The sequence below is a fragment of the Camponotus vicinus genome, unplaced genomic scaffold, assembly GCF_025532165.1.
Source record: "Camponotus vicinus isolate PSW18456_S1 unplaced genomic scaffold, iyCamVici1.0 SCAF_10, whole genome shotgun sequence".
Classification (NCBI taxonomy): domain Eukaryota; kingdom Metazoa; phylum Arthropoda; class Insecta; order Hymenoptera; family Formicidae; genus Camponotus; species Camponotus vicinus.
In genome coordinates, this window is record NW_028141946.1 from 13830001 (window position 1) to 13854687 (window position 24687).

General features: G+C 36.5%; 1 protein-coding gene and 1 long non-coding RNA gene across 4 annotated transcripts in view; both read left to right on the top strand.

The window, feature by feature from the left end:
• Nucleotides 1-24687, top strand: part of LOC145960913 (uncharacterized) — a 55631-nt gene that overhangs the window by 21404 nt on the left and 9540 nt on the right. For 2 of the 3 annotated variants that reach the window (XR_014435491.1, XR_014435492.1), the window contains exons 2-3: nucleotides 4330-4498; nucleotides 4592-4784. The exons of the other annotated variant lie outside the window; for it this stretch is intronic. This is a non-coding gene — a long non-coding RNA (uncharacterized LOC145960913). The remainder of the gene's footprint in view (nucleotides 1-4329; nucleotides 4499-4591; nucleotides 4785-24687) is intronic. 3 annotated transcript variants of the gene reach the window in all.
• LOC145960809 (uncharacterized) lies at nucleotides 15356-18828 on the top strand. Its single transcript, XM_083080514.1, has 5 exons — nucleotides 15356-15947; nucleotides 17035-17181; nucleotides 17280-17363; nucleotides 17469-17612; nucleotides 17735-18828. Exons 1-5 carry the CDS (start codon nucleotides 15356-15358, stop codon nucleotides 18826-18828), a joined length of 2061 nt encoding a protein of 686 aa, XP_082936640.1.

The following is a 24687-nucleotide window of genomic DNA, read 5'->3' on the forward strand; positions in this document are numbered from 1 at the left end:
GAAGAGAGAGAGAATGAAGCAAATTATGTTAGAAATAAAATTAAAGGAAATTAACTTTTTATACATAATATATATTTATATAATAAAATTCGTATTTAAGTAACACTTTTATAACATATATAAACAAATATTAAATGCATAAATATATAATGCATAAATAAAATCTCTCTCACAGTCGACCAATAACCAATCACAGACAATTTGTACGCAAAAACACAGATCAGCTCTAATAATCGCTCGATCCGAGGCAAAATTTATTCGAATCATATAAATAAACAATTAAAATGTTTTCTATTTGCGAGAAACGAGTTAACATGAAACGCCATTTAAGAGAGAAATAAAAAAACGGAATACAACAAGCGAGAAAACTGCGCCATATTAGTTACGTGATGCATTCAAGTCTAACATCTCTGAATAAAAATTCGAATTTCTCTCAGTGGCGCAAATATGCGCAGCTGGATGTTGAAGTTTCTTTAAATTAGAAAGATTACCTTCCATTGTAGACAAAAAACACATTTTGGAGAGGTTTGGGTAACAAGGAAATACTTCCTCCAATTTATATTTTCTTTTTTTTAAAGACATTTTTAAAACAATATTTGTACAGAAATATGGTCAATAAGAATTTATTTCTCGTTTTCTAAGGAAGATTCAAAGTTAATTTAAATTTTTATAATAAATATAATTATAATCTATCGATTAAAAAATATAAAAACACATTCAAAATTGAATGTTACTTATCATGATATTTTCTACAATAGAAATATTTAAGGCTTTATCCCACTGAAAATATTAATAAAGATAAAGAATAAAAAAAATTAATCATTTAGTATTGATATTGGATCTTTAGACATCATTTTCATAGTAAAATTAAATTATAAATTGAAACTTTTGAAAATCAATTTTTTCCGCCTCAGCACCACTGTGCGGCGTGCCCCGCTGTCCCTTTCCTTGTCGCGCACCGACAAAATGTCCAACACGCTGGACCGTGCGATAGCTCGAACGGCCGAATGCTTCTCTCTCTCTCTCTCTTTTTCTCTCACACACACACAGATACATATTTCCGATTTTATTTAATATTTCTATTATTATTACGAAAATCGTAAAATGCTATGGGACTTTTTGTTCAATTTACTGCGCTCCTCACAAGCGCTTTTATATAGTACTCTGCGACATTCTGTATACATACAATAAAAAGGATATTTGCATATAACTTTCTACAAGTTACAATTTATGTACGACGTTTGTTAAATCGATATAATCAAAAACTAACAATATAAAATGTATTATGCAAATTGTTTGATGTAATGTATATTCGTAAAATTTATAAATAATATTTATAAATATTTTCACACTACATTCTTTGCCTCAAAAGCATCGAAATAATAGATTTATATCGATAATATAATGGGCCCCTTCATCGCCCATTCCCGTGAGACGCAACCATAATATGTGTATTTTTTTCGTCTCTTCGATATATGCAAACGAGATTGAGGCATCTTTTTCTAACGATATTCATTAGAATATCGTGATCAGATATGATAAATGTAAAATATGATATATGAATAATTTACCATTTTGGAAAAGGTAATTAATTTTCTGCTATAATTTAAAAAAAAATGTTGCTTCATACATTTTACACATTATTGAAAAATTTTTCCTTTCTTATATAATTGCAGCATGTCACATAGCGACAAAAGCTAACAAATTATTGGAGCAAGTTATAGTGATTGCTGGCGATTTTTTTTGATGACACCAAGCTTCGAATGTACGATAGCCTACCCGGCTGTACATATGATAAATTGGTGCCTAAAAAAAAAATTACTTTCATCGCCGTTGCCTACAAATAATATAATATTTAAAAAGCTTTAACAACCTGATAGCATATGCTGTGAAATTTATGCTGCAGCTTTCGCTACACTACTATAAACTATAGCCTTACAAGGATTTCCTTCTAAGGCTATAGTTTATAGTAGTGTAGCGAAAGCTGCAGCATAAATTTCACAGCATATGCTATCAGGTTGTTAAAGCTTTTTAAATATTATATTATTTGTAGGCAACGGCGATGAAAGTAATTTTTTTTTTAGGCACCAATTTATCATTTGTACAGCCGGGTAGGCTATCGTACATTCGAAGCTTGGTGTCATCAAAAAAAATCGCCAGCAATCACTATAACTTGCTCCAATAATTTGTTAGCTTTTGTCGCTATGTGACATGCTGCAATTATATAAGAATTATCGAAATATAGCACGCTTTCAAAATAAGAATCATCTCTTATGACGCGTAAAAATCGGTCCAATGATTCATCTCATCTGGATTTTTATTCTTATCAAATATGCCTTTTAGTTGAGGCAGTGTCTTTATGATCTCTGAATTAAATTTCGTTTAAATTTCGCTACCAGAATGTACATGCAAATCGTATCTGATGTAAAACATTTTTAGTAACCAGCACACAAATTAAGATCGCTTCTCGAATTTTTTTTTAAATAACCAGCATACAAATTAAATTAGATCGCCTCTGGAGTTTTTTTGAATAACCAGAACACGAATTAAATCGCCTCTGGAAGACTTTTCGAATAACCAGCACACGAATTAAATCGCCTCTGGATTTTTTTTCAAATCAGCACACGAATTAAATCGCCTCTGGATGTTTTTTTCTTTTGAATAATCAGCTCACGAATATATCGCCTCTGAAATAAATATTTTAATAACTAGAGCGCACATGCAAACCGCATCTGGTAATAAAATATTTTTAAAAACAACCAGCCCACGAATAAATCGCCTCTGGATTTTTTTGAATAACCAGCACACGAATTAAATCGCCTGTAGGTTTTTTACACCAGCACACGAATTAGATCGCCTCTGGATTAAAAAAAAAAAATAATCAGCTCACGAATAGATCGCCTCTGAAATAAATATTTTAATAACCAGATCGCACATGCAAACCGCATCTGGTATGAAATATTTCTAAAAACAACCAGCCCACGAATAAATCGCCTCTAGGATAAATATTTTTTAATAAATATTTTTTTAATTAATAACTAGAGCGCACATATGCAAACTGCATCCCTCTCTAAGAAAGGCATGTTATTGACATTGTTGCCTCTTTTCCGCGATGATGATTGGTTATTAGTTGTCAATAGTAATTTGCTGAGTGACTTGCTTCATTCGTGTAGTTTGACAGTTTGACAGTTTGATAGGTTGACTGTTACGTTAAGGAAAGAAGAAAAATAAAATAAATTAAAGTTGAAAAGAAAAAGGGTGAAAGAAGCGGAAAGACAAATAAAGAAAAGGTATTATATATATATATATATATGTATATATATATATATACAGGGTGACCCATTTTAACTTAGGCAGCCAAATAACTCGAAAAATAAGCAAGATAGAGAAAAATGTTTTAGACAAAAGTTGTATGGTTTCGAGGGGGCCATAAGATGGTATCATTGGTTTGACCTTGAAGAGTCATTTGAAGGTCACGTGAAGGTCACTTCAATTTTTTTAAATGGAATACCCTATATATTTTTGTACATTCTTGTAGCTTATTTCGAGAGCTTTCCAAAACACTATAATTAAGTACCTTTCCGTTAAGTACTTTTTGAGTTATGATGCTTGAAATAATTTCTTAATTTTACATAAACCGTAAAATATCTTGTAAAATATTCATTTTTCGATTACCTTACCTTAATACTTTTATGTACAAAATAATGAGAGGAATCAATTGGTGTAAAGAAAACACATAGTTGTTTTTAAGAAAAAATATGGAATTGTTAATAGCAAATTACATATTTTTTCTTCGAAACAACTATGTGTTTTCTTTACACCAATTGATTCCTCTCATTATTTTGTACATAAAACTATTAAGGTAAGGTAATCGAAAAATGAATATTTTACAAGATATTTTACGGTTTATGTAAAATTAAGAAATTATTTCAAGCCTCATAACTCAAAAAGTACTTAACGAAAATGTACTTAATTATAGTGTTTTGGAAAGCTCTCGAGATGAGCTACAAGAATGTACAAAAATATATAGGATGTTCCATTTAAAAAAATTGAAGTGACCTTCACGTGACCTTCAAATGACTCTTCAAGGTCAAACCAATGATACCATCTTATGGCCCCCTCGAAACCATACAACTTTTGTCTAAAACATTTTTCTCTATCTTGCTTATTTTTCGAGTTATTTGGCTGCCTAAGTTAAAATGGGTCACCCTGTATATATATATATATATATAGAGAGAGAGAGAGAGGGAGGGACGGAGAGAGATTATCATATCATTATAATTATTATGTTATTATAATATTATTATGTTATTATTTATGGTTATATAGGAGAGAGAGAGAGAGAAAGAAAGAAGATAGACAGAGAAAGAGATAAAGAAATTTTATTTAAAAAAGCAGAGAGAGGGAGAAAAGGAGAGAGAGAAGAGAGACAGAGAAATAGAGAAAGAAGCTTTATTAAAAGAAGCAAAAAAAGAGAGACAGAGAAAAAGAAAAGGAGGTAATTATGTTGTGTTATGTTGTATACAATATTTTAATATTATTATTTATAATTTTGTTATTTATGATAAATGTTTTATTTAAAATTATATAGAAGAGACTAGAGAAAGAGAGAGAGAAAGAGGAGAGAGAGAGAAAGAGATAAAGAAATTTTATTTATAAAAGCAGAGAGAGGGAGAGAAGGAGAGAGAGAAGAGAGACAGAAAAATAGAGAAAGAAGCTTTATTTAAAGAAGGAGAAAAGGAGAGTGACAGAGATAGAGAAAGAAAAGGAGAGAGGAATATTAGGTAATAAATATTATTATTAAATATTATTATCTTTAATTTATTTAATTTTTGTAAATAAATGATCAATATGTTTAATTTACACATATATATTCTTATATATGTTTATAAATATATATACATATATATACATATGTACATATTTGTATATTTGTATACATACATTATATATATATATATATGTATATATATATAAAGTTTCTAAAAAGTATTAAAAGCATAAGAAGTATTAAAAGAGTAAAAAAAAGATAAATATTAAAAAAGAAAAGTATTAAAAGAATAAAAGTATTAAAAGTATAAAAAGTATTACAAGTGCGATAGTGAAAGAGGGATATTAGTATAAATGTTTTATTTATTTAAAGTTAAAGAAGAATAAGCATAAAAAGCGAGAAGAAAGTTCGTAAAATATTCACTGTTCGATGATTTTACTTCAATACTTTTAGATAAAATAATGAGAATAATCCATTGTTGTAAAAAATATATAGTTATCTTTATGATAAGATATGTAAATGTTAATTGCATATTACGTTTTTTTTCTGAAAACAAACTATATCTTTTTTTAAACATGAATTTCTCTAAATATTTTGTGTCTAAGGTAAGATCATCGAATAATGAATATTTTCTGAGATATTTTATGATTTATATAAATTTGAGAAATTTTTTCAAGCTTCATAACTAAAAAACACTGAATGCAGAATAACTTAATTATTGTGTTTTGGAAAGCTCTTGAGATAAGCTACAAGAATATGGAATGAAAAGTAGGGATAGTAGATATGGGCCACTATGCGTCAAAACAAACCCCCACTACTCGGCCCCTGGCGCCGTGGGCGTGGCCGGGTGAAGTGGAGGGAGACGTTCTGATTGGTGGAAACAATGCCCCACCTCCCGAAGTCTCGATTTTGATTGGCTTGCACCATAGTGGCCCAGAGTTTGATTGGCTTGCACCATAGTGGTCCAGAGTTTGATTGGCTCGCACCATAGTGGCCCAGAGCTGCGATTGGTTGACGCCGGCTGTGTCGCCGATTTATCAAATTTTTATTTCCCTACCTCCGCGGTACTAGACTCGAAGAAGCAATCCTCCTCCCACTCCAGCCCTGGCCCATCTGTATAGGATTCCGAGTCAAATTCCCGTTACCTAGCCCTTAGTCGCTCTCGCTACATCTTGGCAGAACGAACCCCCCCCCCACCTACCGACTTTTGGAGGGTAGCCGGCGGTATATGTCTCGAGGAAACAATCCTTACCTCCCCACTCCATCTCGGGGCCCGCTATGGAATATCGAAACAAGCCCCCTCCGCTCGAACGGTTCATGACGCACTTTATCGGAAAAAGAGACAAAGCATCTCAGTAGGAGACAATAATTATTATAATTATTATAATTATTATAATTAGACTACATTGCACTACAGAGGTAAAAAGATGAACATGCGGATGATTGAACGCGAGGCGGGGGTGTTATAAAGGAAGAAGGGAAAAGTTAAAAGTATTAAACACGAATTAAGATAAAAAATTTTCACATTTATTAATATACCCGCATACAATTCGTAGTACTTCGCAAAAATTTTTTTTATATCTTCTTACAATTAAACACGCTATTAATTAACATTATATTTTTCATGTTTCTTTTCGCGAAGAAAAATTTTATGAAATAATTCTACGATTAAATGATCGTTATATTTGCAATTTTCGGAAAAAAGACTAAGAAATCCATCGAGATCGTAATCGCTGCACATATAATATAAAAATACACAACTGTAGAGTCCGTAGGTTTGAGAGAAAAGCCCTTGTAGTTGTTCGGTATTCCATCGATAAATGTTGGAATTTCGTCGGAGACGTAGGAAAAAACCCGGATACAAGGGCGGTATTCCGTAGCTATCGAAGTATGTCCCTGTACCGTCTTCGTCGAGGAAGAAAGCGATCCAGTGTTCTCCAGGGCGATTATGATTGTCCGTATTAGCGACGATGGCCATCGACCTCGTCCACGCCATCGGCAATCTGTCGGCAGGATAGACTCCCACATGTTTGACATCTAGCTGACGCAATGCTTGCAGAATTTCGCGAGAGTCCATTTGTTTGCAGCGAAGACGAGCGAACAAGCGATATTATTTGAATAATTTCTTTTGGTGGCTTGTTTTCGGGTTGTACAGCTAACGGATTTTCTGTTTGCGCGGGGCGATTAATAGCCGCACGTTCGATTTTTTGCAGATTTTTCTTCTCTATTTTATTATTTGATTGTGCTTTAATATTTTCATTTTCATCGTCGTCGTCGTCGCTTACTATCAAAATTTCAGGAGAACTGCAAGTCGTTTGAGTAATGCTGTCTCCGTCGCTGCTGAAATTATTTTGCGCAACAATCCAGCTTTTTAATTTGTAAGCGTTGCGTAATGCACAATGAAAGATTCCGAATTTTCGAAATCCGTGATGTCCGCACTCTTCTTCTACCGTCAGATTTTTGAATGCCGGTGAGATGCCTTCCAAATTATATATATTTCTAGAAAGTAGATTCCTCAAATAACTCGCTTTCTCGTTTCCTCTAACATAAATGTGACGCACGCATCTTGTAATTTGCCGCAGTTGCGATGTAAAATATTTCGGATTAGTTTCGCCATCGAACCATTCAGTGCCGTGATGATTTCGCGTGAGCCAGTTGTTTTCTTGTCTTATTTTTTCAGGTAATTCGGCAAACGAATGCGTCGGTATCATAATCCAATGATCGACGATTGGAGCGTCAATCGCTACAACAGCAACCTCCTTAGGGATAAACTTTTTCTTCGCATCGCGGAAACCCTGAATATCGATGACTATATCCATCTTACGAAACAAACTTATGTGATTCGACGCGAGGCTCTATGTAAAACAACGACGCCGAGCGTGTCTCCAACGAAACTGAATATTTTTCGAAACGTTGCGCACTGATGTCGGAGTTTTGAGCGAAGTAGAGGGGGAACAATTTTAAGCGTCTATAAAAAATTTACCCCGAAAAATCGACGATGACCTGACGAGACGAGTCGATTTCTATGACATTATCGAATTCGGCATAGATAATACAATTAATCGTCTCGGAAAATGCTCTTACGAATCGCACTTCTAATCGTAAACTACCATGTTTGACGAGATTCCAATGTCCAGCGCAATTAGCGGATAGATCGGGAGTAAGATCAAAAGCGAATAAAGTATATCCTTTGAAATAATCGTCTCTGCTTATAGAATTTCCTTCGTTCAAAAAATGAATACCTGTTCCCGAGAAAAGCGTTTGATAGGCTTCGATGTAAAGCGGTTCCTCCACGGAGAAAGCTAGTTGCAAAGGTCTACTGGGAATTTGCGTGCCATCGACGTACAGCGAAAAGAAATTTATTCCGTAGTTCTTGAAATTAAACGGATTTAATTTTCTGTCGCCGTTAAACGCTTTATTACTAACGAAACCGACTATTACTCGCTTCGGTAATTGACCGAGTATTACATTATCTAACGATTCACCCATAACACCGCTAGGAATCGTGAATGTTTTAACCTCGACTCTCGTGAGCGGATACTTGGCTGTAACTTTACTCATCATTCTAGCATGCGCGAGTAACAAACCCGAGCTTATTTTCGCCCTTCTAACGAGCAAGGTAGCATCGAGAATGTGAATTTTCGATGTTCCGCTACTTTCCATGAGGCAGAACGAATCTTTCGAACAAATCTCAACCGTATTTCTACACCGTTAATTAAAAATTTGTCTTGATTGAAAACGTCGCAATAGAGATGTCCTACGAGATCTAACGCCTTTCCTCCGGAAATGTAACGAGCGCGTCTCGCGAGAGCGGGATTGCCGGGATTTGATTCCAACAGAACGTCCATGTGTCCAGGTGCATCCATGTCCCATAGACATGAAGTTAGATGGGAAGTTTTTGCGGGTGAAGAATAATTTAACAACGCCTCTATGTACGCTCGGTACGCGTAAGCGTTGTTTGGAGGCGACACGAGCTTTTGATTGAAATACACGTCGATTTGATTGAAGATAGAATGAAGCAAATGATTTACAGGGCCTACGGCTATTCTTTCGACGCTTATTCCTGAAGCCTGTCTCGCGGAATCGGCGTTCGTTTCTACACGTAGACGAAGACTCAGCATGGTGTGCGTGAGATCTAAATATTCTTCTCCGTGTCCGGGGATGACGAATTCTATCGGCGAGTCGTCCGAGAGAGAGGTCACGGGTTTGTAATGAATCCATTGCGAATTTTCGATGCTAGTTTGCGTAGGTGGTAGAGAGAAGAGATCTAGTTCGCTCTTTAAACACTCGCTCGAATGCGTGTGAAGAAAAGACATATTTCTTTATCGCAAATTGCTCGCTGTCGTCCGTCGCTCGCCACCGTCGTTAAATTAGAATACTCCGAATATAACCGCTTAAGAAAATATATCGGATACGGTACGTTTTTTACCGATTTTACGTCGTTTCGCAGACGTTTTAAGTCTTTTTTTCACAACCGTACGACTTTTCTTCTTCTTTTTATTTTTCTGCGCTTTTGTACTCGTTCTTTTTTTCCCAACCGCTTTGATTTTCTTACTCGTCCGTCGTCGCTTGCGAGCCGATGTTATTGCGGATCGTGCGATGTGATTATCAAGCCCGACAAAAGGGAACTGAGCTACATGCATTTTCGCATCAGACTTATATCCCGAACCCTTCATTAGACTACTTATTTTTTCTTTGGCTTTTCTCTTGAGTTTGTCTCGCGATTCTTCAAAACGGTGTTTGGCCGCTACCTTAAATGGCGTATTGTTTTCGACGTCTTCGATTACATTAACGCCAGCCCGTAAAGCTTCTTTTCCCACAGCTCGCGCGGCTTTACCTAAATATGGTAGTACGCGTCTGAATAATCCCCCGAGAAAACTGCCGATTCCGTGACCGCGCTGATAGGGCGATCCGACGAAAACTCGCGGGATTCCGCCGCCGCGACCGCCTCCGTTCTGTAATTTGTCGCGATATACCGAGTAATAGTCCATTAATAATAATAATAATAATGAACGATCAAATGCGTTTTTCTCTTTCGCGGATTCCGTGTATTTTATAATATCTAATCGATACACCTAAAATGCAAAGTTACCGTCAACGTTCCGAATTCAAATGGTATGCTCTTCCCCAGCTGATCTCTTATATCTATTTCGATCGTACGGAAACTCGTTCGCCGCAGCGCGATGTATTGCGCGGGCGAAAAATGCTTTATCTGGGTGGATGCAAACGGATAATCGTTTCGTGCATCGTGCGCGACTATTCGAAGAAGAGGCGATTATACATCGCCCGTAATATAAGGTTCGCAAATGTCGCAGTAGACGAAAAGTTTGTCTGGAATACCTCGCAACAAACTAGCTGGTATGTCGGCTATTATATAGTCGTCACCCGTGAGTACAAAAGGAAATTTTGGAAAAGCAATGCTCGAAGAAGGAGGAATGTCAGGATTGTAGTAGATCGGTAGTAGATCGTTCGAACTTCCACAGCGTGAATCAAAACCGAGCATACGACAAAGCTTGTCGGAAAAATGCACATGATGTTCCATATCGCATTTCCTCTCTTTGCAGGAAAGTCTCATAACAACTTTACCACCAGCTTTTAATTCCCAAACGACATGGGCTTTTACGGGTTTGCACGCGTCATTCATTGTCTCTATAATATCGCGTACGCTCGAATAAACGCCTGGTGATACTTCGACATCCGCATGAGAAAACGCATCGATGCTCTTATTAATATCGATAAATTTTATTGTTCCTTCTCCAGGGCGTATATGTAAAAAGCTACACGGAAACTGGATCTCCGTGAGCGCTACTTCCCAACGACCGCTTAAGTCTATACGCTGAGGTAATTCGGTGGTGAAACACGTTGTTTTATTTTCCGGAAAGTAGCGCATGCTACTATTACTCGGGAGGATTATGTGAAATTCTTCCCCTCTCATTTTGATATTAAACTCGAGGCTGATATCCAAGAATCGAATTTAGAAGGATATCCCCGCCAACTAACTAGTAATTGTTTATTGTCGCCCCGTCCCTTGGTTTTTATCACGTGGTCTACGATAAATTCTCCCTCTCGTAAGTCTTTAATAACTTGCGTTAATTCCTGCTCGTAAAAAATCCCGTCTATAACCTCGCCCTGTAAATCGCTTAGTTCGTATACAGGAGGTCTTCTCCATTCGAGAACGCGATGAATTCGAAATATTTCTTCACTCCATCCCGCCTCGTATCCTTTCTCAAACGCTGCTTTTGCTCTACTAATGCGTACGAGCTCGCCCGCTCTGTATTTACACTTTTGTTTGCGCCCGCGATTTTTTCTTCCTTCAGCATCTTCGGCATTGATATTCCAACGTCGATTCATATTTTCTCGCGCGATACGCGCATTTTCCAACGTAACGATCGCTGGTTGCATTTTAATGCTAGAATGACGAGTATGATTGTAAGCGTGAACAATATCCTGCAAAATATCGATATAACGGCGAGTATTTTTATGTGTAAAATAGCGCCACATCCTCCCCTTAAGTGTTGTATTGAAACGTTCGACTATAGCTGCTTTGATATCGGGATTTCGCGCTACACGAAATCGGATGTTCTTTTCTTTTAAGAATTTTTGTACAGCGCTCGCGATAAATTCTTTACCTTTGTCGGTTTGTAGGTAAACGGGTAAACGTTTTTTGTTTCTCGAGAATATGTTCTGAAAGACCTTTATCACGCACGCCGAAGTTTTATCGCGCAAAGGTTCTACCCAAGCAAATTTGCTAAGTACATCGATAACCAGTAGATAGGAATATCCGTCGTTATAACTCTTAAGATTACGAAGATCGATTAAATCAGCCTCCCATAAATCATCGATATTTGTCACGTTATAATGTAAACGCGGAAATTTTCGTCGTACTGGACGATGCAGCGTGTGCGCGTCTTGCGATTTAAGCCAGTCGACAACCTCGTTACGCGAGAAATTCGGCTTAGCCGCTCGTGATAAATTGACCGTCGCTGAATAACCCGCGTAGTGCGAAGGATCGTAATATAATTTTTCGAGTTCCATCTTATTAGAATTTGCTCCAACCGAATAAACCTCTTGCTTTCTTCGTCGGGGAATTCTCGTCCTTACTTGCTAATGTTTTATCGGCCTCATCCTCATCCTCATCGACAGATATAAATACCGTATCTCCTTCGGATACAACCGTCTCGTTTAACCTGCTGCGTGAACGACGAGTTTTCGGAGTGGAAGTAACAGCTGCTAATTCGCTGCTTTTAATACGACGAGCTATTTTGCCTACGTGTAAAAAACTACGATTTCCTATGAGACTGGAAGGTGTGTTTATGTCCTGCAGTAATCGCGCAAACTGAACTCTTCCGATTGCTTTTACTGTTTTTCTCTCGCGTATCGCGTCATTTATGAGATCGCTAATATTCGAACCCGTTACAACCGCACCGTTTATAGTCACGAGTCCTTGTCTATCCCAACCGATCTTTGACGACGGAGCATCGAGTAAATATTTCAATAGCGTGTGAGCTTTGTAGCGATAAGTTTTCGGCACACTTTCGATTATATTTTTAATCATTTCCGCCGATTGATCGCGTTTTTTTCCGAAACTATTAGCGTCACCTCCTCCTCCATCTCCAACGCTACTAATTAAAGTACGCGTAAATTCTTCGGTATCGTCATCTTCCAAGTACATGTCCTCGTCTTGCTCAGTTTTATCATCGGCGTCGCCGTTTAAAGCCACACGCGAATCTTTGCGAAAACGCTTTTTTGCATCCCGAACAAAGTAAAGATAACGTTGAAGTACTTCTTTATACATTTTTCATCTTTCACCCTCGTCGGCGAGAGTCGAGAGATTGAGAATACGACACATCTCCGCATCGAGTCGCGGTAAAGGGGTTCCCGGTGTCCGTACAGATTTATTATTATCATTTTCCGTATTATTAACATTTTCCGACTGTTGATTTTGCTGCTGCTGCTGCTGCATTCGTTACATTTTTTCGAGATTTTCCGTAGAAATTAAAACCATTTTTTTAGCCTTTTCCATTTTTAATACTTTTCCAAATATTATTATTTTTCCTCACAAAGAATATAAAGAATTGTATTTCTTTTCACTCGCCGATAATCCGTGATAATAAAGCTCCGAGTATAGGACCGATAATATAGGGTAAAAATCCTCCGCGTTGTACCAATAGTTTTCTTTTAGTCTTCAAATTACCCCGCTTTGCCGCGATGCGCCGTAAAGTCATTTTATGCTTGGACAAGCGCTTTTTTTCGCTAGATTCGAGCGGTACGTTACCTTCGAGCGTATTGAAAATACACTCCTGAATACACTTTACAAATTTATTGTCGGCATCGCGTAAGAACGCCGTTCTTTGATTTTTTTTCAAATAGCATAGAGTTTTTAAGAGACACAGGTTCCTCTCTCCGAGGAACCTGTGTGATGCAACGTTTTGCAGTCTTTATTGCGCTATTCGGTAAATTCCTCGCTGTCGCTGTCGATGATGTTTTGTTAGGGTCTGCTTTTTTCACCATTGCGCCGTAATCGTGCAACTACAACTCGCGGGTGCGAATACCGTTCTTTTATACGCTTCCGCTCCTAATGACTGATTTACGCGGTATGTAGACGTAATGTAGAGTATCCTCCGGAAAGATACACGTGCGAAATCGGTATTCGTCTGGAGTCGATTGTTTCAAATCGAGCAATAAATATCCATGCGGCTTCGAGGTAGCGTCGTAGTACGCTTCTTCCATAAATTTTGGATCGTCGGGATATACCTGGCGTGCTAAATGACGAATTTGCGCGCGATCGCGCGGATTTTTGAAAATTACTATATAATTCGTGTTGAGAGATATGTCGCGCTGCCCACGTCCCTGATGGAAAAGATTTTGCGAAATGAGTATAACGCTGAGATTCTTATGATGACTTCCTTTGGTAAATAGATCCACGATAGCGTCGCACGAAGATGATTCCCTCATAAGATCGTCAATTATCACCAATTTCGGAGAAAGCGAATCGTTGGAATAATCCTCCGGGCGCGGTAACCCTTCATGAAATTCGATTATATTTTTCCTCGATTTTACTAAAGCATTATCGCTATATTTGCTCTCGCTTTTTTTCTCTTCTTCTCTCTCACCCGTGTCGCAATGTAAGCACTGATACGCATCTTGCCACTCGGCGTAATAAAATAAAATTCTCTCGAATCGGACATCGGACATGCGGGATAAATGTCGAAGAAATGTTTTCACGAAAATTGTTTTCCCGCATCCCGTAGGACCGCAGACGATCGACGTCCAAGGATGTTTCCAGCGCACGTCCATTACACAAAGTAATCGATTTCGTGTTTAGGAACAATCTCATAAATAAAAAAGTAAACGATGATATTTAACAACAATAACCTAAGTAAAAAATGCGCATGCTCCTCGAATATTATTTGCAGGAATGTAAGAAGAAAATAAGCTTATTCACGGGGGCCCCATCCGCGGCGGCCGCCGCTAGCGTTCTCTGTTACGCGTGCGAGCGGAAAGCACCGCTGATTAGCCGATACACGGCGCGCGCGACCGCGAGTAAACGTATTCGCGCGAGGGTAGGCTCGCATCGGCGACTTTCGCGAGCACCAACGCTAACGAGCTCATAATTGATTATCCATATACGCTTATAGTATAAAAATAAAATGCTTAAATTCTGGAAAATATATTTTAAATCGATGTATCGTCTAAATTACAAAATACCTGTATATACACGTTACAAAATACCTGTATATACACGTATTTTATGAGTCAGCCGATAGCTCTCTCAGGCAAATATCATCCCTCGTGATATAATAATAATGTCTAGAGATTCTTAAAAGCCTAAACAGTCTAAACGTTAAAAAACTAGAGACATCCAATAAAATAATCTCATCTTAAGATAATCGTGAATGGTTTTTATTTTAAAATAGACCCGTTATATTTGCAATAGTGATTAAGAAAACAATTCTCTTTCTAAATAATTTAGGAAGATATGGAAAATATTCTCACCTTGAATCTACCCTAGTGAGACCCTCATCCTAAATCCACCTATTTTTTTTCTCATGCCGAAACAGCATATATACCGTATCGACTAAGAAATCTGATAAGATTTCACATTTTTTAAACTAAACATTCGGATATACCCCCGCACGTAATATCTATCATTTAGATTTACAAGCCTCTTTCTAATTATTTTAGAAGGTTAAGAAAAATATTTTCATGATGAAAAAATCTTCCCTAATAAAACATCGTTAAATATTTTTCCCGTGGTGAATCACCGAGATATAGCTTAGAGAAAATTTTTAGAAGTTTATAGAAAGTTTATAGAAGTTTCTCGGTATTTTTTCTATGATTATTGTGTAAAATATTTTGTTTGAACACGTATTTATGCTCACTTCTGCGCATATTATTTTCCCCACTCTTTTTTAGAATTTTTGAGGGGGAGAAGCAGTAATATAAGCGCGAGGACAAGCCGCGTATTCATTCGAATTCCGTCGTTAACAGAAGTTAAGCCTCGAGCGAAGAAGAAAATTCTACGTAAATACGCTATCGTTGTTGTGACTACTTTTTACATAGTGCACTCGAAAGTTAATAGTAATGGCAGGAACGACGGAAATAGCCAGTTTTGTGTCCGCGCACGTTTGCGATATTAAGGAGCCGGGAAATGGAGACAATAAAATCGGTAACGGTGTAAGAAACCGACATTTGTTGCTATCAACAACATATGGACTTGATTCATCCTTCACTAAGAAGATACAAGTGGGATTGCAATCGACGAAGGAAGACTGCTTCGTTCCAATTGTTAAATTAACGAGCAATAATGCCGATGGGATTTGTCTCGACTCCGACACGTGGCAGCAATTTCAAGTCTGCATGGATCATATGAGGCAGTATTTGAACGAGGATCAAAAAAGAACGGGGGGATTAAATCCGATTATTATTAACAATATCACCATCAACTTTACCAGCGCTAATGGCGCGAGGTCTATTCTAGTGGCATACAAGGAAACCACCGAATATTCCGCGACTAATGGCGAGAAGGAAGAACAACCTCCGTTGAAGAAACGAAAAACTTATAACACCGCTATCGTGATGCAGAAAGTTACTTTCCTCGGCTTGGAAAATATTATAAAATGCGTAGATACGCATTTGTCGCAATTAATTAATATCGTTGATACTGTCAATACATGTGCTAACTATATAATAAACGAAATAGAATTAAAACTTCTCTCATCGTACATAGATTGTGAAATTATAAAACTCACAATTAAAGGAAATTATGAAGAAATCGAACAAAGTGTCCGAACTCAAATTAATAATTTAACATTTTTAGATGTATATTTCAGCATTGTATTTGTAGAGATACTTTCGCTTAAATTTAATGAAATTTCTCGCGCGATTTTACAGAAACGAAAATTTTATGAAAACCAATAAATGTACGTCGATAAATGTAATAATAAATATCGTATTTCTTAAAAAAAATTCACAGAGTACTTTTTTTTACTACGTTTTCAATATATCTCCCAATATCTCCTTCTGTCCTTTATTGCGAACATGCAGCAACACGTCGTGTATTATTATTATTATTATTATTATTAGCATTAAACGAGTATTTTTTCTTATAAAGAAACAAATGATTTTAAAAATTTATTCTACTCGTGTAATAGCTATGGTCAACGCAAAATAAAAATCTTTGACGAATAAAATAATTACAAAATTTTTTTTATTACGCTTAGTTTTTAAGAAATCATATACGTATACCAATACTTAATTAGGGTAATTAGAAATATGCTTGGCGTTAGTTGCTTTTTCGAAAAACAAAATAAGAAATCAAAAATAGATTATTCGCGTTACGATGAAAAATATAATTACAATACGGTATGACCACAAGAAATTTCAAACTTCTACATTTTTTTCGAAGTTCTCCGAGCGGCGATAAAGGTTTGTTTGGTTTTCCTTTTTCGAGTGGGGAACAAAATATATAAATGGACAACCTTTATCCGAATATAGGCATTTTCGAGATTTTCTTCGCCCGAGGAAACTTGTACGATTTTCGCTCGCGTGTTATTCCTTTGAGGAAAAAAAAATGGCGTGTAATAAAAATTTGATATCAAGTTGTGTAAAGTTGGCTGCGAATTTATCTCCAAAGATAAATTTCGCGAGCTACATTTCCAATTTAGCGGAAACGAGTGAACATAATTATAGTGTATTTACGAGTTTCGCGTGTGCCTGCTCCGATACAATGCTTGCAATTTTATATAAATTGGGGCATTTAGGCGGCGACGCGAAATTGCTAAATATTGCCGGCGAAATAATTAGTGCGCGAAGAGCCTTCAGAGAAGACGAGAAATACGAAGAAGAAGAAGATGTAGGTGGACATGTAACCTACCTACTCCAAAACTACAGCAGGATCCGGTCGACGGGTAATTATTTTACTTATTTTATTTATTTTTACTTTTAATGAAAAAATACGAAAAATCGCGATTATAAAGTTAAATATTTAATTACTAATTAATCGCAGGAAACAATAATCCCGCGAGAACAGCGACGGTGCGACCTTCGCGTAGACGTCGCGCTGAGGAAGAACCCGAGGCAGGTCCTTCACGTAAGTTTGCACGTAATAAAAACGAGTGCTAATTTTTCTCAGATAAATTGTTCGATAGTAGTAAAAATAATAATTAATACTAATAAAAAATATTCTACATTTCAGGAAGACCGCGATTACTCGAGGAAAATCCGGCAATTCCCGTTGTCGTTCTTGACGATGACGACGACGGCGAGGAAAACATGAACGATGACGCTACCGACATCGCATACGCAGTCAGCAGCCCCGATAGCGAAGTGTTCTCGCCAGGTAAGATGATGTTGATGTAAAATATATACTAAAACGAAAATCCGAATATAAAAGTATTTTTCAAACTTTTTTTAAATTTTGTTTCTATAATATTAAATATTCAAATCTTAAAATATTATTAGAATTTCCGCGAGAGGACGTGGAAGAGGAGGAGCATGAGTATCAGCAGCAACAGCAACAACAACAACAGCAACAACAACAGCAACATCAGCAGCAGCAGCAACAACTTCACCAACAGGTCGGAAATAATAATTTTAATTTTGTAAATTTAATATCGGAAAATGCGCGACAATTTAGAAGATTCCGGGTAATCGGTAGAGAAGCGAGTTTCGCGATACGTCCGTTGACTGAAGGCGTCGATATATATCACTCGTTAGAAAACGCGTTTCGCGAAATTCACGCGTATGCGTTAAATTCATGCGAACCGGGCGATTACATAGGATTATCGTTTGATTCGCCGAATTTATCGCGTGGTCCTGCGGGGATATCTTTTCGTCCGGCTCGCGATTTGAGTTATGAGGATATTTGGAGACTCGTGAGTTCGTTAGCACAGAGCGCCGGTGGTTTCGATATCGCCGACCAATTTAACATACGGGTTTATAATGTCTCGATGCCTTCAGGTCGCGGTCGCGTCGCGTTAACACGCGGGGATGTCGCGAAACGTTCGATAGTCGAAATTAATAATTCGGATAACCTGTGCTTCCCTCGAGCCCTCGTAGTAGCTCAAACTTATAGCGAGCGCGGTAATATCCGTACAGGCGAGCTGCATGAGAAATGGAACGCGATAAGATATCCGCATTCTTCGTTACAACGCGAATGTGCATTGCAATTAACGAAAAATGCCGGTGTCGTAATACCGGAAGAGGGTTGTGGAATTCGCGAAATCGAACGTTTCCAACGTTATTTCGCCGCAGACAATATCGCGATTGTTGTGTATAATTTTAATACTTTCGGTCGTGGCGAAAAACCGTTGTATGACGGAACCGAAATACTCACTTCTCTCGGACGCGAGTCCTCACGGCGATTAAATATCGCGTATTGCGAGGATTCGCAACATTATAATCCTATTTTAAATTTAAAAGCCGCCGCTGGTACTCGCGATTATTGTGTAGCGTGTAATGTAGGCTTTCGAAATGATAGGCCTAATAGGGGTAAACAGTATAGTGATTGGCCACTTAAGCAAGATCGCAAAACAAAAATTGAATTATTAACCTGAATTTAATAATTTCGAAAAAAAAATTACTACTAATAGTTGTAAAAAATAATAATGATTCATAATAAAATAAAATCCATTATAAAAATTTAGGAATTAATAAAAATTATGTAAAGAAACACTTATTCTGTCAAAAAAGATAATCATTGGCCATATTAATACAGTTATTGTCTAACAGTTCGATAGTGATTGGCCTCTATCCATGCAAGAATGAGTACATAATTAAATAGTGACAAAGAAATTATTTGGCAAAAAAAAACTAAAATTATTAAATCAATATATATTTTATTACATATATTTAACATAAGAGATAAACATTATTATTAATTGTATATTAATTATTATATATTAATTATAATATAAACAAGAGAAACAAATTTTGTTTAACAAGCATTATTTTTAACTAGACGAACTTTTTTTGGAAATATTTTTTCATTTTTCAAAATTTTTGGTTTTAAAATTGCCTGATCTTTCTTTTTTTTTGTTCTTTTTAGTTTTTCTTCAGTATTTTCTTTATTGTCAATTTTTTCTTTTTTAACTTTTTGTGACATCATTTTTTTTCCTGTTTTTGTAATCTTGCTAATTTTTTTTGTTCTTTTATTTTTTCAGCTAGTTTTTTCTTTTCTAACATTTGTTGTTTTTTATTATCCTTTTGTTTCTGTTCCATTTTTATTCGTTCTAATTTTTTTTCTTCATTTAATTTCCACTCAAAAGACGAAATCGCATATGATGTTCGTTCGGTAAACCTTTTTCCTTTGCGTGTAGGTGTTACTGGTCGTGGTAAAAAATCTTTTAATTTTTTAGAACAATCTTTACGATGACTTAGAGACAAATCAAGTATATTATTTTCAGTCTTATCGGCTGCTAGATCATTATTCAATTCTAAATTGTTTATATTATCATATGCAGTTTCATTATATTCAACAATACTATTTACTTCTAAATTATTAATATTGATTTTAGGCTCACCGGTTGCTATAATAATATTATTTATTCCTAAATCATTCTTAACATTGCTTTCAATTTCATCAATTATTGCAATATTATTTAATTCTGAATCATTTATAATACCATTTACTTTAATTTCATTAGTCGTAATCTCATTATTTAACTCTAAATCATATAGTATAATATCACATCCAGTTCCATCAATTGCAATATTGTTTATTTCTAAATCATCTTTAATATGACTTTCATCCTCATTAATAACCAATATATTATTTAACTTTGAATTTTCTATAATATAACTATCACTTTTATCATCTACCGCAATAATATTATTTAACTTTAAATTATTTCTAATATCACTCTCAGTCTTATCAATTTTATCAAAAATATTTGACTTTAAATCACCTACAATATCTGTAACTATAGCTGATTGTGCATCATAATTATTTGTTGAATTTGATACTTTTGTATATTCTTCAAACAATTGATGGAGAATTAAAAATTCTGTGGACTTGCTTTCTGCTGTGACTTGCTGAGAAGAAAATAATTGTAATTCTTTCAATAAATCATCTCCGACTACTTTGGCATACGTTTCAAATGAAACTGTGGCTGCATTAGATGGACGATTAATAGTGATTGCTTCAATATTTTTGACCTTAACACCGAGACATTTTGTGTAATCTACTGCATCTGGATTCCAAGGATACAAGCCACATGCTTTGAAACCATTTCTCACGGTATTGCCATTAGGTGAAAATTTATCAACAGCATTTTTCAAAATTGGAGCCATTCTATCTAATGATAACGATAGTGTTGGATTTTGTTGCCTCCACTCTAAAACGCTTTTTTTCCACATACTCTTTAAAGGTTTAAATGCTGAGACGTCAGCAGGTTGTAACATTCTCGTTGAATTTGGATATAAACAAATAAGAATTATCTCTAATTCTGAACAAAGTTTGCTTACTTATAAAGTGACATGACTGCTATGCCCATCGACAATTAAAATAACAGGAAATTCAATCTTTTCTTTTTTGAGATAAGGATAAAATATATTTTTTAAATATTCATAAAATAATCCTACATTCATCCAGCCACTTGGTGTAACACCGATTCCCCAATCATTAGGTACTGATCGTCCAACAGAGGCAGGTAATCTTTTATAAGGAAACACAACAGTCGGTGGAGTTGTTACTCCACTTGCACTAAATGTAAATAATACAGTCAAATTTAACTTAGAATTTCCTCTATCGATTTCATAAACATTTCGTGCTCCACGAGGAGCTATCACATTTTTCATCTTTGGACATACCATAAAGTACGTTTCATCACTATTAAATATACGTGTTGGATCTTCCAAAATATGTAAATAGTTATGTTCTGCTAAATAATTATATACCTCTTTAAACCAATTTTTAATATCATTTTTACTAACACAAGAACTAGCATTGGTAACTCCTTCTGGATGTCTTTCAGTAAGAATTGGGTTTCTTCTTAACAAACCTTTATACCATCCATTCCCTGGTACGTTGTTACGAAAAGGATTTTTTATCTTTGTTTGATTCAAAAATTCTTTGACACTAGTTTGTACGTTGATTTTTCTCACAGGAAATCCTTTCCGTTGGCAATCAATAATCCAATTTACCAAATCATCTTCTCCACTACGACCTAATACAGGAGCTGGACCTGGAGTTGTTTTCACAAATGCATTACTCATTCTAAACTGGATAGTCGATCTTGGGACACCATATTGTTTTGAAGCTGCATGTTTTGACATTCCATTTTTTATTGCATAAATAGCATCTTCAATTTGTTTTTCACAATATTTTTTTTGGTACTTGTTATCTTTTTTAACTTTTGGCATTTTTTTAATGGATCAATTTAGAAATGTAACCTAAAAATTAAAAATTTTTAGGTTACATTTGTTATTAATTATAATTTTTACATAAACTAATATATTTATAATAAATTATTTGTTTCTATTTATTATGTTATAATACTGAATATGGTTACAGCTGAAAAATATATCTTTTTAGTAATAACAAATATAACTTACTGTCTTATCTGTCACTCGATGTAAGAGGCCAATAACTGTCACATAGTTTCCATAACTACAAAACAATAATTGGCCGAGTGGCCAATTACTGTTGTAAAACGTCAATCGTGTGTTAGTCGTTGGCATAATATAATTTTTAAAATATATATGTTATTTTCACCGATATGAATTTTTTTTACAAAATTTAAACTTTATTAATGCATGTCTATCACGAAAACAAAAATTATATGTCATAAAAACATTTAAAAATTTGCAAATTGTTGGTTCCACTCTTACGGTTTTTTGATTGAACGGAGACAATTTTCAAGTATGTTACCAAAGTCATTTTAATCATTATTTATATAAATTGTAATATATAGAAAATAATTAAATATTAATTGTATTTGAAGCAGAAAAATGTATTAAATATTTTTTTATTTGTAATTAAATACATTTTAATAGTATTTTCTTTTAATCTTTAATTTTTTTAAATGTGGCCAATCATTGTAGAGTGGCTAAACTGTACTGTTTACCCCTAGTCACCGGTGTTTAAATAAATGCCCGCGATGTTTATCCGTACCGCCGTGCGATTCCACTTACACCGAAATAAAATGCGACGCGTGCAATCGGTTATTTTACGGTGTAGGGTGTTTCGAGCGTCATCGTAGCGACAAATCGTACGACGGTAGAACATGCGTTAATGTTTGTAGCACCGTGCGATTTTGCGACAGTTGCGGTCGTATCGTTAAATCGAATTTAAAACACGAATGCGGCGTTTCTTATTGCAAATTATGCCGTTCACAACAACCGCGCAATCATATGTGTTATATGCAACCTCTTCGACAACGTGTCGATATTTCCTCTGCCGGACCATCTTCATCAGCGATGGTACCGGATGAGGTAGATATATCTAGCACGAGAGAAGAAGAAGCACGGAACATATGTGATAACGCGGAAAAGAACGAATGTGCATATAAACGCGGAAAGGGACGTGTGGCTTTCGTATTTTACGATTTCGAAACGCGGCAGGACGAGACGGTCGAAGGAACGGGAAATATAAAAAAACATATTCCGACGCTATGCATCGCGCAACAGATTTGTGAAGCATGCGTGGGGGAAAATAACATGTCCGTGTGGTGTCGTTGGTGCGGAGTGCGAGAGTTCGTATTTCAACGCGATCCGGTTAAACAGTTTGTAGATTTCGTTACGCGTCCGGTAAAATATTTTAAACACATAATTTGTATAGCGCATAATGTGAAAGCGTTCGACGCGCAATTTATTTTGAAATATATCGTGGAAAATTGTAGGGATATTGAACCGAAAGTAATTTTAAACTGCACAAAAATTATTCTTTTAACCGCGGGACATACAAAATTCATCGATAGCGTTAATTATATGCCGATGCGCTTATCCGAATTACCTAAGGCTTTCGGGCTAAAGGATACTGAGGATAAGGGCATTTTTCCGCATTTATTTAATACTATCGAAAATCAAACGTACGTCGGACCGTTACCCGATGTACAATATTATTCTCCGGATAACATGAAATCGCAAGAGCGCGAACGCTTTCTCACATGGCATACCGAAATGAGGGAAAAAAATACCGTGTTCGACTTCCAACGCGAGATAGTGCGCTATTGTCGTAACGATGTTGATATTCTTCGACGAGCGTGCGTAGCGTTTAGAAAAATTTTTCTAGATCGCGGAAATGTATGCCCGTTCGAGGAATGTACAACTATTGCTTCGACCTGCATGACGGTTTTCCGGAAAAACTTTTTGCAAGCCGATACGATAGGCATTATTCCTACGGGGGGATACAGATGCGCGAGCAATCATTCGCGTAAAGCCTTACAATGGCTGATATGGATGGAGCGCGAACTCGACCGTCGTATAAATCACGCGGGGCGTGCGCGGGAATATCGCACGATCGAGGGTACGCTCGTCGATGGTTATTTCGAAACGTCTGTTGCGGGAAGGACGCAGCGTCACGTGTTGCAATTTCACGGTTGCTTTTGGCACGGATGTCCAACTTGTTTCCCTGTAAATCGCGATAAAGCGCTTTCGTCGGGGGAGGATCGCGGAGATACATTAAATTCGCGATATGAACGAACTCTCGCAGTTTCATGGCGCCTTCGTCAGCGGGGATACATAGTGTCGGAAAAGTGGGAGTGCGCCTTCGACCAAGAAATGCGCGACAATCGCGTAATGTATGATTTTCTCGCGAACCATCCGATGGTAGAAACACCACCGCTCGATCCTCGCGACGCGTTTTTCGGTGGGTGTACGGGAAATATCGCAACTCAATACGAAGTCACAGGTACGGAGAAAATACGCTACGTCGACGTATGCTCTTTATACCCGTTTGTATTGAAGACGGGCGCTTTTCCGATCGGTCATCCGGAAATTTACGTCGGCGATGAATGTAGCGCGTTAGTCGGAAGGTCACCGAATTATAATTTCGACTCGCTCGAAGGCCTCATACGCTGTAGAGTACTCCCTCCTCGTGATTTATTTCACCCCGTACTTCCGCATCGCGCACGAGGAAAATTACTCTTCGCGTTATGCCGTAGTTGCTGCGAAACATTTTCTCAGACACCGTGCACTCATAATGATAGCGAGCGTGAATTCGAGGGTACCTGGGTAACCTGCGAATTACGCAAGGCCGTCGAGAAAGGTTATCTCGTAACGTCGGTAAGCGAAATTTGGCAATATAGAGTTAGCCAATACGATCGTGCGTCGCGGCAAGGTGGATTGTTCGCCGAATATATTAATACGTTTTTACAGCTTAAACAGGAAGCCAGTGGTTGGCCGAGCGAATGCGGGGAAAACGACGATGAGGCAAAAGAGCGATACTTGAGAGAATATGAAAAAACTGAGGGTAT

What these genes read in the sequence shown, in the direction of transcription:
- LOC145960809 (XM_083080514.1), top strand. Translation starts at nt 15,356, where the DNA reads ATGGCAGGAACGACGGAAATAGCCAGTTTTGTGTCCGCGCACGTTTGC. An exon ending in CGTTGATACTGTCAATACAT is followed by an intron (nt 15,948 to 17,034) that starts GTGCTAACTATA and finishes TGGGGCATTTAG; the next exon opens with GCGGCGACGCGAAATTGCTA. An exon ending in CAGCAGGATCCGGTCGACGG is followed by an intron (nt 17,182 to 17,279) that starts GTAATTATTTTA and finishes AATTAATCGCAG; the next exon opens with GAAACAATAATCCCGCGAGA.